The sequence below is a fragment of the Aedes albopictus genome, chromosome 3 (assembly GCF_035046485.1).
Source record: "Aedes albopictus strain Foshan chromosome 3, AalbF5, whole genome shotgun sequence".
NCBI classification, from domain to species: Eukaryota; Metazoa; Arthropoda; class Insecta; order Diptera; family Culicidae; genus Aedes; species Aedes albopictus.
Genome location: NC_085138.1, coordinates 44,563,188 through 44,580,474, shown reverse-complemented (window position 1 = coordinate 44,580,474; position 17,287 = coordinate 44,563,188). Strand labels below are relative to the sequence as shown.

At 44.9% G+C, this 17,287-nt stretch overlaps 1 protein-coding gene across 2 annotated transcripts in view; it reads right to left on the bottom strand.

Annotated features, from left to right (window-relative positions):
• Positions 1-6,937: 6,937 nt before the first annotated feature.
• LOC109401498 (ATP-sensitive inward rectifier potassium channel 12-like) overlaps positions 6,938-17,287 on the bottom strand; it is a 37,288-nt gene continuing 26,938 nt past the window's right edge. Inside the window, exons 2-3 of one of the 2 annotated variants that reach the window (XM_029869150.2) lie at positions 7,483-8,531; positions 6,938-7,382 (exon numbers count right to left, since the gene is read on the bottom strand). In XM_029869150.2, the coding sequence (XP_029725010.2) occupies positions 7,162-7,382; positions 7,483-8,531 (1,270 nt within the window). In that variant the 3' untranslated portion in view covers positions 6,938-7,161. Of the gene's footprint in view, positions 7,400-7,482; positions 8,532-17,287 lie in introns of both variants that reach the window. The other variant, XM_062861039.1, reaches the window with a different exon arrangement.

Genomic DNA, 17,287 nt, shown 5'->3' with positions numbered 1-17,287 from the left:
AGCGAAAGTGGAAGACGAAGGCCTTCGACAAGGACCTCTTCGTTGAGGCACTCCGTATGGACAGTGATACTCCAGACCTAGATGCGGTAGAGCTAACAAGAGCGATTACAAGGGCATGCGACACTACAATGCCACGGAAACGAGAGCCAAGGTACAGACGACGTCCTGCGCATTGGTGGAGCGAGACACTCGGCACCCTCCGTGCTGCCTGTCTAAGAGCCAGAAGACGCTATCAGAGGGCAAGAAACCTTCCGGATAGGGAGGAGCGGAAGTTGGTGTTCCAGGAGGCCAGAGCCGCATTTAAAAAGGAGATAATCGTGAGCAAGTCGAACTGCCACAAGGAGCTATGCCGAGATGCCGACGCAAATCCCTGGGGTGACGCGTACCGAGTCGTGATGGCGAAGATCAAAGGTCCAGCGATGCCAGCCGAGATGTGTCCAGACAAGCTGAAGGTAATCGTGGAGGGTCTCTTTCCCAAGCACGACCCAACGACGTGGCCACCAACACCGTATGGTGAGGAAAACGACGGTAGTGCGGAAGCTCGGCAAGTCTCCAATGTCGAGCTGGAAGCAGTGGCGAAGAAACTGAAAGCGAGCAATGCTCCGGGTCCGGACGGGATCCCCAATGTGGCGTTGAAATCGGCGGTCCTAGCTTATCCCGATATGTTCAGGACGGTGATGCAGAAATGTTTGGAAGAAGGTCACTTCCCAGACATATGGAAGGTGCAGAAACTGGTTTTACTGCCAAAGCCAGGAAAACCGCCGGGTGATCCAGCATCGTATAGGCCGATATGCCTGCTGGACACACTTGGGAAGCTGCTGGAAAAGCTCATCCTTAACAGGGTGGTACCGTTTACAGATGGAGAGCATGGACTGTCACAGATGCAGTTTGGATTCCGTAAGGAAAAGTCGACGGTGGATGCTATCCGCACGGTCCTGGAGAGGGCCGAGAAGGCGTCCAAACAGAAGAGGAGAGGAAACCGGTACTGCGCCGTAATCACAATTGACGTCAAGCATGCGTTCAATAGCGCCAGCTGGGAGGCCATCGCCGTAGCGCTGCACAGAATGCAGGTTCCAGACTACCTGTGTCGGATCATGAAAAGCTACTTCCAGAACAGAGTCTTGGTGTACGACACTGAAGCTGGACAGAGGAGAATGAAAGTGACGGCGGGAGTTCCACAGGGCTCCATCCTCGGGCCAACGTTGTGGAACGCTATGTACAACGGAGTGCTTACGCTACAGCTACCCACAGGCGTCGTGCTCGTGGGCTTTGCGGACGATATCGTCTTATCAGTAACAGGCGAGTCACCGGAGGAGGTAGAAATGTTGGCGGCAGAATCGATCGGTATCATCGAAAATTGGATGAATGGAGGTGCTATTGGTGAGCAACTGCAAGGCAGTGCAGCGAGTGGAAATCTCCGTCGGAGAACACGCAGTGGCGTCGAAGCGAGAATTGAAGCACCTGGGTGTGATGATCGACGATCGGCTAAACTTTAACAGCCACGTCGACTACGCCTGTGAAAAAGCAGCGAAGGAGATCAACGCACTGTCGAGGATTATGCCAAACACCGGTGGTCCGAGAAGCAGCAAGAGGCGGTTGCTAGCGAGCGTGTCATCTTCAATACTGCGGTACGGAGTCCCAGCCTGGGGTGCGGCGCTAAAAACCAATCGGGGGAAGCTAAACAGCGCGTTCCGGCTCATGGCCATACGAGTAGCGAGCGCGTGTAAAACAATATCGTCGGAGGCAGTTTGTGTGATTGCAGGGATGATCCCGATCTGCATCACCTTGGAGGAGGACATCGAGTGCTACGAGCGGAGGAGGACCAGCCAAGTGAGAACGTTGGTGCGAACGGCCTCAGTGACAAAGTGGCAACAGGAATGGGATTCCACGGAGAAAGGAAGATGGACCCATCGGCTCATCCCTAATGTGTCGACTTGGGTGAACAGGAAGCATGGAGAAGTGAATTTCCACCTAACCCAGTTTTTGTCTGGTCATGGCTGCTTCAGGCAGTACCTACATCGGTTTGGCCATGCCGTTTCGCCTTTCTACCCGGAGTGCGAGAACGTGGAGGAGACATCGGAGCACGTGGTGTTCATCTGCCCCAGATTCGAGGCGGTAAGAAGATCGATGCCGGCATTAAGCGTGGACAACATCGTCGACGAGATGTGCCGTACTGAAGAGACGTGGAATGCGATCAACAGAGCAGTCACAAAAATGATGACGGAGCTGCAGCGGAAGTGGAGGAGCGACCAGCAAGCTGGGATCGCTTGAAAATTAAGTGCACAGATGAGAAGCACTGTTTAGAAGCGACAAAAAGTGCAAAAGCACTGTAACAGAAGAGCGCATGAGCGCATTGCCCCCCCTGAAGCAGTCGCAGCAGTGGTACCAGGGGGATCGAGGCATCTAGATGTAGCAGAGTTTTTCCAATCGGTCTTCTCTGCTGGGGAGGTAGGGAGGAAAAAACACACACACACACACACACACACACACACACACACACACACACACACACACACACACACACACACACACACACACACACACACACACACACACACACACACACACACACACACACACACACACACACACACACACACACACACACACACACACACACACACACACACACACACACACACACACACACACACACACACACACACGAGCCCGCGGTTGGAAAGGGGTCCCCGGCAAGGGTCGGGGTAGGTGAGATCCTGCTGTCTGCAACCTACGGGTGCATCTGATAGGGCCTGAAGGGTAGTGATACCCTTCCTTACGGGCAGGTCAGATCGGGTTGCACGTGGGCATCAGTTCTTGATGTCCGCTCAGCAGTAGGGCGCGGGCGGGGTTGACCCTGCCCGCCTTCCGAGGACAAAGGGAGTGGCGAGGACCACTCGGGAAACTGGCTAAGCGCCAGCATGCTACCGTGATGGACTCTCCAAAGCGAGTCATCGATGTTCGTTGCTGCAGGCTACGCAGCTAACCTTGTGGGTGCGATGTGCACTAGCCCCTCTCTGAAGCAATACCTTCTTGGTGGTTCCGGAGAGACGTAGGGTTTGGCGACCATAGGAATGGTTTAGTGGGTACGAGGAGAGAGTAGTCCTGGATTTTACTTTTGTTGTAGAAGACGGCCTGTCAGACCTACACTACCCTAACCTTCTGTTAGGGTGTCTGTTGAGCAGATTATCCCCCTATGGTTTAGAAGGAAAAAAAAAACACACACACACACACACACACACACACACACACACACACACACACACACGACGAAGGGGGAGCGGAAGCGGAAGAAGAAGAAAAATCCGCAGGCAGAGGTTGCTAGGGACGCCTAACCGCGACGGCGTAATAGAGCAGGTACCAAGCGCGACAAAGGCGACGCGCTCGTCATCAAGACGGAAAAGTCTAAGTACTCGGACGTCTTGAAGGCGATACGGAGCGACGCCAAGCTCGACGATCCCGGAGCCGACGTGCGCAGTATTAGACGTACTCGTACGGGCGAGATGATTATCGAGCTAAAGCGCGACAGGGAGCGAAAGGGCGCCGCCGCCTACAAACTGTTGGCGGAAGAAGTCCTAAGCGAAGGTGTGGAGGTGAAAGCTCTGACGGCGGAGGCGACTCTGAAGGTGAGGAACCTGAACGAGTCAACAGACGCCGAGGATCTCGTCACGGCACTGCGGCAACAGTGCGAGGTAGAGGTGGCCGCTGCAGCCATTCGGCTACGAAAGGGCCCGACAGGAACGCAGGTAGCCTTGGTTCAGCTCCCTGTGGCGGACGTCAAAAAGTCCGTTAGGATAGGGAACATAAAAGTGTGCTGGTCAGTTTGCCATCTGACCCTGCATAAGCCACCGAGTGCTTGCTTCCGGTGCTTTGAACCAAGGCACAAGTCGTGGGACTGTGAAGGCCCTGACAGGAGCAAGTTGTGTAGGAGATGCGGCGGCGAAGGCCATAAGGCACAAGGCTGCACGAGTCCACCCACGTGTCTGATTTGTACTGGGAAATCCACGAACAACAGACACCCAACGGGTGGTCCAATACAAGAAACACTTGTAGAGCATTTGAAAACGCGTCGTTTCGTGCGCTGAGACGATCGTTATCTCTTTTGGTTCAAAAGTTATGAGTGTTTTTCTTCAAAAATCATAGTTTATTCAAAAGGCGATATTACGAGTTGGGGCAAAGATAAAAAATATTTTTTCCAGCATTCAAAAGAAGAATTGTTATAAAACATATCAATAAATTTGAGAGGTGTTGTTTTTGTAATTCAAGTAAAAAATACTTGAAAAGTGCCTATTTTTTCTAGAAAATCATCAACATCTTTTGAACGGAATGACGTAGCAACATTCTCAGCGCACGAAAATGTGCGTTTTTTGAAGCTCTAAAAGTGGCCCTTTGACGACTTTGATGAAAAAATTGAAATGAAAAAGATAAGGCGAAAAAACTGTTTTGCCCAAATTTTGAGCATTTTCCCATAGTTTTCATAGGGTGACGCTAGAACAAATCGTTTTATCGCTCTAACTTTTTTGTTTCAATTTTCTCATCAAAGTCGTCAAAGAACCACTTTTAGAGCTTCCAAAAACGCACATTTCCGTGCGCTGAGAATGTTGCTACGTCATTCCGTTCAAAAGATGTTGATGATTTTCTAGAAAAAATAGGCACTTTTCAAGTATTTTTTACATGAGTCGCAGCGCACGAAACGACGCGTTTTCAAATGCTCTACAAGTGATTCTTGAGCAACTTTGATGAGAAATTGAAACTGAAAAAGTTAAAGCCAGAAAACCTGTTTTTCTTGAATCACCCTAAGCTAATTCAGAAATATATCTCTAGATCGGTCAATTTTAAAGCTACAAAAAAACTGTCTTCAACAAACTTGATCAAAATTGATAGGTCTTCAACTTTTCCGAAGAATGTATATAGTTATTCTTGCAAATAAAAAAGTTTGGTTTCCAATTTCTGTGAAAATATGGACCACTCTAATTTTCATGTACATTGGAAAGAGGGCCTTATTATTAGCAACAACTTTGTAGAAGACTATATTTGTCTAAAAATTCATTTGAAGGCGCTGCATGCATCTTTCCTCGTAAATCTGGTTCGTGGACCATTGTGCATTGTTGATCTTATTCCTTTACGTGTAGGGTAATTGTTCCATTCGTTGTGGTAGTACCTAATGTTGCGGTAATGGCAATTGAGCACTGTCTCGACTGAAATGTTACCAAAAGGTATTTGTAATAAATGTATTATGCTTAAATTATGAGATTGCACCATTTGTGTGCATAAGATTAGCCCATAACCCTATTAAAAAAAAAAATGTTTTCCTTAATATGTTTGCTGCTGTGTTCCTAATGTTGCTAATGTTAATCATTGGTATCCCATATGATTTCAATGGGATACCGCAATAATAGGAACAAATACCGCAACATTAGGAACACAATGTTCTTTCAGATAAAAATGAATAAAATACTCATAACATCCTCAAAGTGGCAATATTTCGTGCTTTTCCCCTAGATAAAGGATGGATTTTATTATTTTCAATTCAATCTTTGTAAAAAGTGTATTTGGGGCGATACAATTGTGGTTTAAACATGAACCCAGTGCTTAACTTCTCCATGATCGGATCAATTACCCTACTGGAAGAGACAAACCAGAAAGGGCTGAAAATCTCTTTAATAAAGACAAATCAATCAAATCAACCCTACTGGAAAAACAGCCATAATGTTTCGCCTCACTTCACCTAGGGTATAACTTCTTTTACAGTCGTCAGAACACTTTGCGGTCTTGAACAAAGTTGTTTGGTATAAAGTCACCTACAATAATACCAAAGGGATTAATTATTATTCGCTTACAGCGCCACCTAGCGGCAAAAATCGAAAACTTAAGATTTCTGCATACATTTGGCCACGTTTTCCCATACAAACTTTAAGCTTTTTGAGCGCCCCCTTAGGCTTGATCGATTGTGCTCAAATTTTGAACGTAGCTTCTTGACATTTTCAGGAATTGTTGTTTTCATATAATTGAGGGCCACCCTAGTAGGTATATAAGCCAAAGTTTCCAAATTCGATTATGGCTTTGATAAAATTCTTGCCTTTCTGAATACGGCTGACACAAATTTCGATTTTCTCTTTTCTCACCCCCCCCCACCCCTCCCATTTTTTATTTCAGAATTCAACATTTCGAGGGGGGGAAACAAATATTTTTTGCAGAAATTTTAAAAATTTCAAGTGAATTCAAAGTCGCCCAGAAAATTCCTTAACATATCCGATGAGATTAACGATTTTGCCTAATTTTTTGAGTAGTTTTTCATCAAATCCACTTATTATTTATTATCCTCCCCTTGACGAGACAACGAGCACTGTGACAAAAAAAGAAAATGAAATTTGTTTCGTTCTAGAGTATTCTCAGGATTTAGGAACGCTTCGGCTGACTTCGACGGAAAAATCTTAAGTACATAACCGACGAGAAAGGCAGTATCACCACTAGGTGGATCAATCCGGGTTTTTTTTTTAAATAATATGAGACTGGAAGAAGTAAAAAATCAAAAAATATTCTTTCTCGGGCCAAATTCTATTATTTTTCATCATTCGTGCCGCGGGCCGCACAAAATGTCCTCGCGGTCCGGATCCGTCAATGCTCAAAATTGATAGCGCTACAACTTTTCCGAAGAATGTCTATAGTTATTCTTGGAAATAAAAATGTTTGGTTTCCAATTTCTGTGAAAATATGAACCACCCTAATTTTCATATACATTGGAAAGAGGGCCTTATTATTAGCAACAATTATGTAGAAGACCATATTTGTCTAAAAAATCATTTGAAGGCGCTGAATGCATCTTTCCTCGTAAATATGGTTCGTGGACCACTGTGCTTTGTGCATTTTAGCTGGTATGGATTAATACGGGGCTTTATCATTGTCATCCAAAGATGATATAATAACCAAATACATGTTTTATATCGTTTAGAATTGCTTACATTATATTATAATTTCTTATCTTCTGCAGATTGATCAAACTATATAAAGTTGAACGTTGTTGTATACTGAAATCTCACAAGCAGTTTTACTCCTACACTTATGCTAACCGCAATACGCTACAATAATGTTGCACTCTCATCCGCCTACTATCGGACTTCCAAACGTACACAACAGTGGTGAATGCCTACAAAAGTCACCTCACAGCACCGTGCTCTCGCCGTCGTAGATCGTCATAATTCCGTTTTTGCTGTCGGAATTCCCCAGCTCTGTCTGTGGATGCCTCCCTGGTGAACCATTTTTGTCACTCTTCAAGGCCGATTTCAGCGGTCTTTGTAGGTCCTGTTCGTTCTCGACATGATACTGTTCTAGCTTTTCCACCAGGCTTCCGTACTCGAATGTTGGCTTGTTTAGTAGATTTTCTGTAAAAGATAAGAGTCTTCTATCGCTCATATATCCTAATTTTATGACAATAATAGTCATTTCATGAATCAATTTACTCCTATGATCTTCGGTACCTACCATTGCTGTTGTAATTTGTTCCCTCAGCAAACTCCTTGGCCGAGCAATTCGGCGTCTCGACCGGTGAAGTATCGTTGAACAAGGAAAAGTTGATCACGTAACTCTGCTTGTCCTTGCTGAAGCCAAGAACCGGTTCGAACCTCCGACCCCACAGGATCTCCGTGTTCAGATAGCTAGACCGGGCTTGGGTACTCTGTCCGGTAGACTCAATGGTGCCCTCCAGCACTACGACGATCTCGAACCGTTCGTGCAGCAGCTCGAATGGACTCAGCTCCCACAGCGGAGAATCGCTGTTAATCCGATGTACCACGACCTGTGGCCAGATGAAGAACAAATCCGATCCGCATCCATCGACGGTCAGTGCCAGCTCCTTCTGGTACTGCGGCATATTCTCGCCTTCGCGGCTCCATCTTTCTCGAATCAACTGCGCTCGGATGTTGGCCCCGATGATGTGACTCTTGCGTAGATCTCCTACGCGGAACATCAGGCACATTTCGCCGTCACGCATAGAGATCACGGCGCACTTGGAGAATAGGAGTGTTTGCGAGCGACTTTTGGGGCGGGTCATCTTGGCGAAGATGATACCAGCCAGTAGGGCTTGAATCATGACTCCGTGGATAGATTGCAAACTCATGACAAAAATCGCTTCCGGGCATTCCTCGGTGGTGGCACGATTTCCGTAACCGATGGTGTGCTGAGTTTCCAGCGAGAACAGGAAGCACGAAGTGTACGTGTAGATGTTGGTAACGCAAGGTTTCCACCCATTTGCTTCCTGATTGTGCGGGAGATTTTCCTCATCCAGGTCGCCGTGAACCAGGCAGATGAACCAGTAGAGCAGGGCGAAGAACAGCCATGAACCCATGAACCCTAGGGCAAACACCATCAGCGTGTAGCGCCATCGTGCGTCAACCAGGGTTGTGAAGAGGTCCACCAGAAAGCGCAGGTGTCGATTGGACCCGGTAACGGATGCTATGTTGCAGGAACCATTTTTAAACACCGCTCGCTTGTGAGCTCGATTGACGAATACACTGGGGCGAAAGCCTTTTAATCTGAAAATGTAAAAGAGAGGCACAGCTTCTTAGGTTTTTTTTGCAGATGTGTATGGAGTCGTTCAGTAATTAAGTGAGGGTTCATGGAGGAAGATGTGAACTGGCGAGGCAAAGCCAATGCCACGATTGGGCGAGTGAAAACATGAGGAGCCAAAGCCGTAGACCGTCAACGCTTCTTTTCACAACTGTGTGCGCTGCACAATAATGGTTTGAAAATATATTTTTTTTTACTTATTCGTTTATTTGGAAGGCTCGGGCGCCACATGGGCATAACTGAGCCGAAATCTTTTGTTTTTACAATGATTTTAAATTTTACAATTTATTACTGCCTTAAAACTATGTTAGTTTGGGAAGCCGAAGTACTCGCGGCTGTTTCGAGGTTAAGGATTGAAGAAGAAAAAAAATGGGAAGGACGGATTAATGGGTTTAAAACTAAATTATTTGCTAACTTATACTAAAACTTTGATGGGACAAATTGTCCATATCTGTAACGGAACCAAAAAGAAAGGACTTTATCGGTAGAAAACGACAAGAAGAGGACAAACGGAAGGGGGTGACGACAGACAGGGGCGAACAACAAAACCAAAAGGCGGACAACGAAAACAAGGAACGTACTACATCAAACTCTGACATCAACACGTTTCAAAAACTGGTAAATCAGCCCGAATAAAAATTTGCATTAGCCTGACATTCAATTTTGATGTGTACATCAACATCAAGTTTTAATGTACTTCTGTCGTTGAACATTAGAATACATTACGATTTAGATGTGTTTATGCAAGGTAACATAATGTATACATCAGGAAATCAAATGTTTTATGATGTCAAGAATATTATCCAGAACATCAAAACCTGACGTTTTCAGATGTTTTTTGATGTACAAAAACGTAAGATTCAAACGTTTTTCTGATGTATGTTGATGTATAAAACAATAGATTCAGACGTTCCCTGATGTATATTGATGTATGAAAACGTTACATTCCAACGTTTTTTCTGATGTTTTGCAATGTACAAAACGTCAAATCTAGACGTTTTTATATGTTTTTTTTTGATGCACAGAAACATGCGATTCGCATGTATTTCTGATGTTCTCAGATGTTTTGAATGTTTTCTGATGTTGAACGTTAGAATACATTGCGATTTAGATGTGTTTATGCAAGGTAACATAATGTATACATCAGGAAACCAATCGTTTTTTGATGTCAAGAATATTACCCAGAACATCAGAACCTGATGTTTTCATATGTTTTTAGATGTGAAAAAACATTAGATTTAAATGTTTTCTGATGTATGTTGATGTATGTAAACGTTAGATTCGAACGTTATTCTAATGTTTTTCGATGTAAAAAACGTAACATCTAGTCGTTTTCAAATGTTTGTTCATATACAGAAACATTATATTCTGACGTTTTTCTAATGTCCTCTCATGTTACCTTGAATTTTGAGGTGTTGTCTTTACCGTTTGCTAAAGGGGCACATTAGGCCCAAAGAGGGTCACCACCATGTGGTCCGGTAACCCTCTTCAAAAAATGCATATCAGAATTTTTGATATGCGCAATACACGAGCCAACACTTCCCTTTAGATAATTGGAGAACCAAGTTCGTTATCGATTGATATCTTCGTGATTCAACGTTAGAATCTGATGTCACCCCGTTTATTTCGATGTTTTTACGTACTTCAATTTACTTAAGCATGACGTTGGCGTATAATGTAAGATTAGAAGATAACGTTTTTGAATGCATTTTGATGTTTATGCACATAACGACATGACATGCCATGACGTTTGCTGTTAATGTAACATTAGAAGTAAACGTTTTTGAGTGTTTCCTAATTTTTATGAATACGTCGTTCAACATCAGTACGAAATTAGAACCCAACGTTTTCAGATGTATCTGCATTTGTAAACGTCTAGAGGTAACGTTTTTTACATCGTAAAACATTAGAATATCGTTTGCATCTAAGGTTTACATACATCAACATACATCAGAAAACGTTTAAGTCTTATGTTTTTGCACATTAAAAAACTTCTGTAAACATTTAAATCTGCACATCAAGAAATGTCTGAAAACATCAGGTTGTGATGTTCTGGATATTGTTCATGACATCAAAAACATTTGATTTTCTGATGTATGCTACCTTGCATAAACACATCTAAATCGCAATGTAATCCTGATGTAGGAGACATCAGGGAACGTCTGAATCTAATGTCCTTGATTTTTAAAGAGTAAAGCGTTCAACATCAGTACGACATTAGCTCATAATGTAACATTAGAATCTTACGTTTTTAGATGTATCTTGATGTTTATGAGAACATCGGTTTACATTACATGACGTTACTTTTAAATGTAACATTAGAGCCTAATGTCTTTGAATGTTTCTTGATGTTTATACTTGCATCATTATACATCAGCATGACGTTACAATTTGATGTAACATCAGAACTTAATGTTTTCGGATGTATCTTGATGCTCATGAGTACGTCTTTTTACATCAGCATGACGTTACATTTTGATGTAACAGCAGATCCTAACGTTTTTTTATGTATCTTGATGCTCATATGCACATCGTTTTACATCAGTATGACATTAGATGCTAATGTAACATTAGAGCCAGATGCATTGTCATGTTTTCATATGTCAAGCTGAAGTCAGAGTACATTAAAGCTACAACATAAAACGACAGTACTAAGTGTATTGATGTTGTTTGCTAATGCTTAGCTACATCTCAATTTGTATTCGGGAGGTTCATGTATTCCAAATCAAGTCCTGCCAACACTTCTCTAACGGGTTTCTCGGACTCGGAGAATTTCATGCAGCTCAGATCTGACCTCACGATACTCATTGCATCCCCACACAACATGTTCGATATCCTGGTAAGCCACGCCACAGACACAGAGATTGCTTTCTGAGAGCCCAATACGGAAGGTGTGTGCGTTCAACAAATAGTGGTTGGACATCAGCCGACACATCACACGAATGAAATCGCGGCCTAAATCCAACCCTTTGAACCATGGCTTCTTCGACACCTGTGGGATGATGGAATGCAACCATCTACCCATCTCTCCATCTCTCCATTTGTGTTGCAGGTGATCAAGGTCTCCTGACGGGCCAATGCAAAAAATTCGCCGAAGGCGATTTGACGCTCGTAAATATCGCCTTCGCTAGCGCCCACCTTAGCCAGAGAGTCCGCTTTCTCATTGCCCGGGATTGAGCAATGTGAAGGGACCCAAGCTATGGTGATGATGTATGAGCGTTTGGACAAAGCACTCAAGACTTGGCGTATTCCTTTCAGGAAGTACGCTGAGTGCTTCATCGGTTTCATTGACCGAACAGCCTCCAGAGAGCTTAGACTGTCGGTAAAAATGAAGTAGTGCTCAGGTGGAAGAGTGCGAATGTACTCTAAGGTGTAGTATATAGCCGCTAGCTCAGCAATGTATACCGAACATGGCTTTTGAAGCATGAAGGTGGCGCTATGAAATTCGTTGTAGACACCGAATCCAGTCGAATCATTGGTTTTGGAACCATCTGTGAAGAACTGTCTGGCCCCGCTAACATGCCCGAACTTACTTGCAAAAATTTGTGGAATACATATGGAACGAAAAGATTCCGGTATACCGGTGATCTCATCCTTCATAGAGAGATCAAAATCCACAGAGGAGCTGTCGAAGTCTGAGAAGTTGTCACGATTGGTGTTAACCGGATTTGGGCTTACCTCCAGTGTCATGTACCAGTGAAAAAAAGAGTACACTGAACGAAACCCCCCGCCCAAGATCGACTGAGAGGCGATACGATCACGCCCCTTAACGACATTCGGTCGGAAGCCGTATGTTCCACCGACCGAATGATGTCATCCTAAAATCGGATGACAGCGATATGAAAATAGAATGTCGACCATATGGTCGAGCAACTTTGTTTTTTAGCGATTGATAACAATAATGTCACCGCTAACTTTCTCAAAAAAGTTGGGTGCTTAGTGGCCAGGATGCTCTCGCGAGCGCCCTTTTCAAAAAAGATGGCCTGTCCAGGATAGAACATGCGACGCATAATCGTCAACGTCCCGAGCGTCACGATCAAGGAACTTGTTACGCTATCGATGAATAAATTCGGTGCATCTGGGTGGCCTTCGCTCTGCAACTAATATTCAATCACATAGCGTGCGTCGACTCATACGCGAATAAGATGATCGTCATCCGCTTTTTAGGATGATTGCCGTATGATTGATTCATCATTTGAAAACACGATTTTGGCAATTTGGACTGGATGGTCGGACAAATCAGTCGATTTCGGGATGGAGTTTTCGTTCAGTGTAGGCGTTGCCGCGTGCAGACGTGTTTAGAGCTGCTCGTCACAAATTCTTTCGCGTCCGCTTGTTCGTTTTTTTCTTCGCGATTATGCTGACGGTTTGGCCGGTGCTACGCCATCCGTATTCGCGTGTGAAAGAGTTTTTGTGTTGTGTGGTGAATTGTACAGTGATTTGTGGTTTTGGGAAGAATTGTGAAGAATTATGAAGAAATATTTTCAAAATTAATATCATGTTGCTGAAGCTTTTGACCGACAAATCGTGATATGATTGGTAGCGCTACGCCATCCGGAGGCGTTTTATTGTCTTGTGTGTGATTGCATGCCGCTGCTAGCAGGTCGGATAACGCACGCGGTGCCGGAATTCCTATCGGGAGTGTCGAAATATTAGCCTATTCCGCGTTTTGCCAACCGACAGCTTTTTATGTTTGGAGTGTTTGTTCTGTTTTTTTTTTTCGGGGTTTTCTACGGTTTCGGCTAATACACCACGCCATCAGTGTTTAGAGAGCTCTAGAATCAAATATTGTAGCCTCATGCCCATAATTTTGAAAGAGATAAAGTGACGTGTGTTCTAATGATGACTGATTGCGTGCGCGAGGGTGGTGAAACGAGGAGTGACCTGACTGTGCGAGAGGAGGAGTAAGCCTGACTGCGGCGTGAATACGTTACCATGGTGATGGCAGCGCTACCTTGGATGGTTTTCGGTGAGATTGTTCTGATCATTGATTGTATTTACAACAAATTGAACTAAATACGTGCCAGTTTCGAAGATTATCTTTGAATCAGGAAGTGTGTTTGCAGTATCATTATCCATTTGATAACGGTAATGCACACATGCGGGGCTTATTGTAAGTGAAAGTGACTTCTGAATGGACGTGTCTCTCCAGCCATTCTGAAATGGGTCTCTGAATCTGCAATAGAGCTATCACCTTCTAACTCCCGGACTAAAGCCTTTTGCAGTAGCATCAATATGGTATTGCAGAAATCTTTTTTCCATAATACCACTGCCGGACAGTGGGGGTTAGTTGGATCACACACACACACACACACACACACACACACACACACACACACACACACACACACCTCCAGTGTCATGTACCAGTAGTACACACTCATAAAACGAGTTTGGGGATTCTGTTCGAGCAGCTTTTCGAAGTTTTCTATGACTAACGGATTCACAACCTCGCATCGGATGAGGAACCGGAACGACAACTCCGCAAAGCGGTCTGTCAGAGGCTGTACACCAGCAAGTACCTCTAAACTCATTGTGTGAGTCGAGTTCATGCAACCTAACGCGATCCGAAGGCAACGGTACTGAACCCGTTGAAGCTTCAGCAAGTGTGTTTTCGCCGCGGATTGAAAACAGAAGCTACCGTATTCTAAAACCGATAGAATGGTTGTTTGGTACAGCCTGATCAGATCTTCCGGGTGTGCTCCCCACCATGTTCCGGTAATAGTTCGCATAAAGTTGATTCGCTTTTGGCATTTCTGTATCAGATACACAATATGCTTCCCCCAGGTGCATTTGGAATCGAACCAGACGCCGAGGTATTGTGAAGACATGCTATGAGTGATTGTCTTACCCATCAGACGAGCGGAAACTTAGCCGGTTTGTGTTTTTTAGAAAAGACAACCATCTCAGTTTTCTCCGGAGAGAACTCGATACCCAGCTTGAGAGCCCAAGTAGACAAATTGTCCAAAGTATCCTGTAGTGGTCCTTGCAGATCGACTGCTATTGATCCCGTTACAGAGACAACACAGTCATCCGCAAGCTGCCTTAACGTGCAGTTTTCCATGAGACAATCATCTATGTCTCTGACAAAAAAGTTGTAAAGAAGGGGGCTTAGACATGAACCCTGGGGGAGGCCCATGTAGCTAATTCGTGAAACTGTCAAGTCGCCATGAGCGAAACTCATCTGCTTCTCAAACAGCAAATTATACAAAAATTTGTTCAGAATTGGTGAAAGGCCACTGTCGTGTAGTTTGTCAGAAAGAACATCGACACAAACTGAATCAAAAGCCCCCTTAATATCCAAAAACACTGATCCCATTTGCTGCTTTTGAGCAAAGGCAAGCTGAATTTCTGAAGAAAGCAACGCAAGACAGTCGTTCGTACCTTTGCCTCTGCGGAAACCAAACTGTGTATCTGACAACATGCCATTCGATTCAACCCATTTGTCCAGTCGAAAGAGAATCATCTTCTCCAACAGCTTCCGTAGACAAGACAACATCGCGATTGGACGGTACGAATTATGATCCGACGCGGGTTTCCCGGGTTTTTGAACAGCTATCACCCTCACTTGTCTCCAGTCATCCGGAACGATGTTGTTATCCAGGAACTGATTGAACAAGTTCAACAAGCGCCTCTTAGCGACGTCGGGGAGGTTTTTAAGCAAGTTGAACTTGATTCGATCCATTCCTGGAGCGGAATTGTTACATGAAAGAAGAGCAAGTGAGAATTCAACCATCGAAAACGGCCTATCCATGTCGTCCCTATCCTCGGAAACATCACGAATTATTCGCTCCACGGGTACGGAATCTGGACAAACTTTTTTTGCGAACTTGAGAATCCACCGAGGAGAGCTTTCTCGATCCTCGTTGACCGACGACGCGTTACACATTCTTCTACCGACGTTCCAAAGAGTTCTCATCGAAGTCTCGCGCGACAAACCCTCGACGAACCGACGCCAGTAACCGCTTTTCTTCGCCTTGATCAAGTTCTTGAACTTGCTTTCAAGGGAAGCGAACCGCTTGAAGTTTTCGACCGAACCGCGTTTCCGAAACTCTTTGAACGCCGCGGATTTCTCGCGATAGATTTCTGTACACTCAATATCTCACCACGGATTGGGGGGTTTCCTGCGAACCGACGGACCTGGCACTGGTCGACGTTGTGCCTGAAGCGCGCTACTGATGATCAGTTCTGATAGAAACTGATACTCTTCCCGCGGTGGAAGGACTTCTACCGATTGCTCACCGTCGATAATTGCTTCTGCGTACTTCTCCCAGTCAATGTGCTTGGTGAGATCGTAGGCGATGTCGATAGATGGAGGTTGATGTGACCCATTGGAAATAGAAACAACAATCGGCAGATGATCACTACCATGGGGATCCTGGATAACCTTCCATGTACACTCCAGCGATAGTGAGCTCGAACAGATTGAGAGGTCTAATCGGCTGTTTCTAGGGCTGCCATCTTGAGCTGGAGGTGCCACTCGTGTAACTTCTCCGGTATTCAAAATTGTCATGTTGAAGTCGTCGCAGAGGTCATATATCAACGTTGAACGGCTGTCATCGTACAGTTCTCCCCAGCCTGTACCATGGGAGTTGAAATCTCCCATGAGCAACCGAGGCTCGGGCATAACCGAGCAGATGTGGGCGAGATCCCTGCGAGATATCACAGTTCTCGGAGGAAGATATATGGAGGCAACACTGAGGGTTTTACCTCGGATAGTCACCTCACATGCGACGGCTTCAATGCCTGTCATCGGATGAAAATCGACTCTGTAAAATGAGTGCTGCTTCTTGATCCCTAGAAGCACCCCTCCGTACGAGTCGGATCGATCAAGGCGAATGATATTATAATCGGGAAAAGGTAAGGTTACATCAGGTGTCAGCCATGTTTCGGATAGTGCAAAAACATCGCATGGTAAATGGTTAACTAAAAATTTAAAAACGTCTAATTTCGGTGTAATACTACGACAGTTCCAGTGTAGAACCGAAATCGTATCTTCGACCTCGGTGGTTAAATTAGCCATCGAAAGATACGATTGTCGCAAGGAGGGGCATTTTAGAAGCCAACTGCTTCAAAAGAGGGGTCACACAAGGAAGAAGTCCTTTTACAATGTTCTTCACGGAATCTGAAGCATTGAAGAAGCTGAGGATGATGTCTACGATGCCAGAGAGCGTAAACAATGGCGCACCATGAGGTTGCTCCTGGTGCTCCGAATGCTGTCTTTCCGGTTGAGAATTCGAAAAACGTGGGACATCTGGGATTTTAGATGTTCCCGGGAGTGATGGAAAGTCTCGTTCGTCCTGGATTTTGAATCCCGGAGGGGAACGTTTTGTGACTTTCTTACCACTCTTGAAATTTGTCATGGTGGGTTGGGGGTCGCTGCTAGGCAGATTCCGAGGTTTTTTGGTGGGTCTCTGGAGCCTCATCCGTTTCCTCGTTTCACCCTTGAAAACAAAGGGAACCCCGTCCCCGACCTCAGAGTCAGAGCCCTGATCATCGAGAGATAAAGACGAGTAGATGTTACGGGATTCAACGGTCGGGGCAGCTTTTTTCAGCATTTCGGCGTAGCTTCGCCGTGATCGCTGCTGCAACGATCGTTTTTGATGTTTTTTCTGCTGTATGTACCTTGGGCAATCAATCAGATCATGTGGACGGTCGCTGCCACAATAAACACACTTGGGCGGCGTTTTACACGCACCGTCCACATGTCTCTCCCCGCATG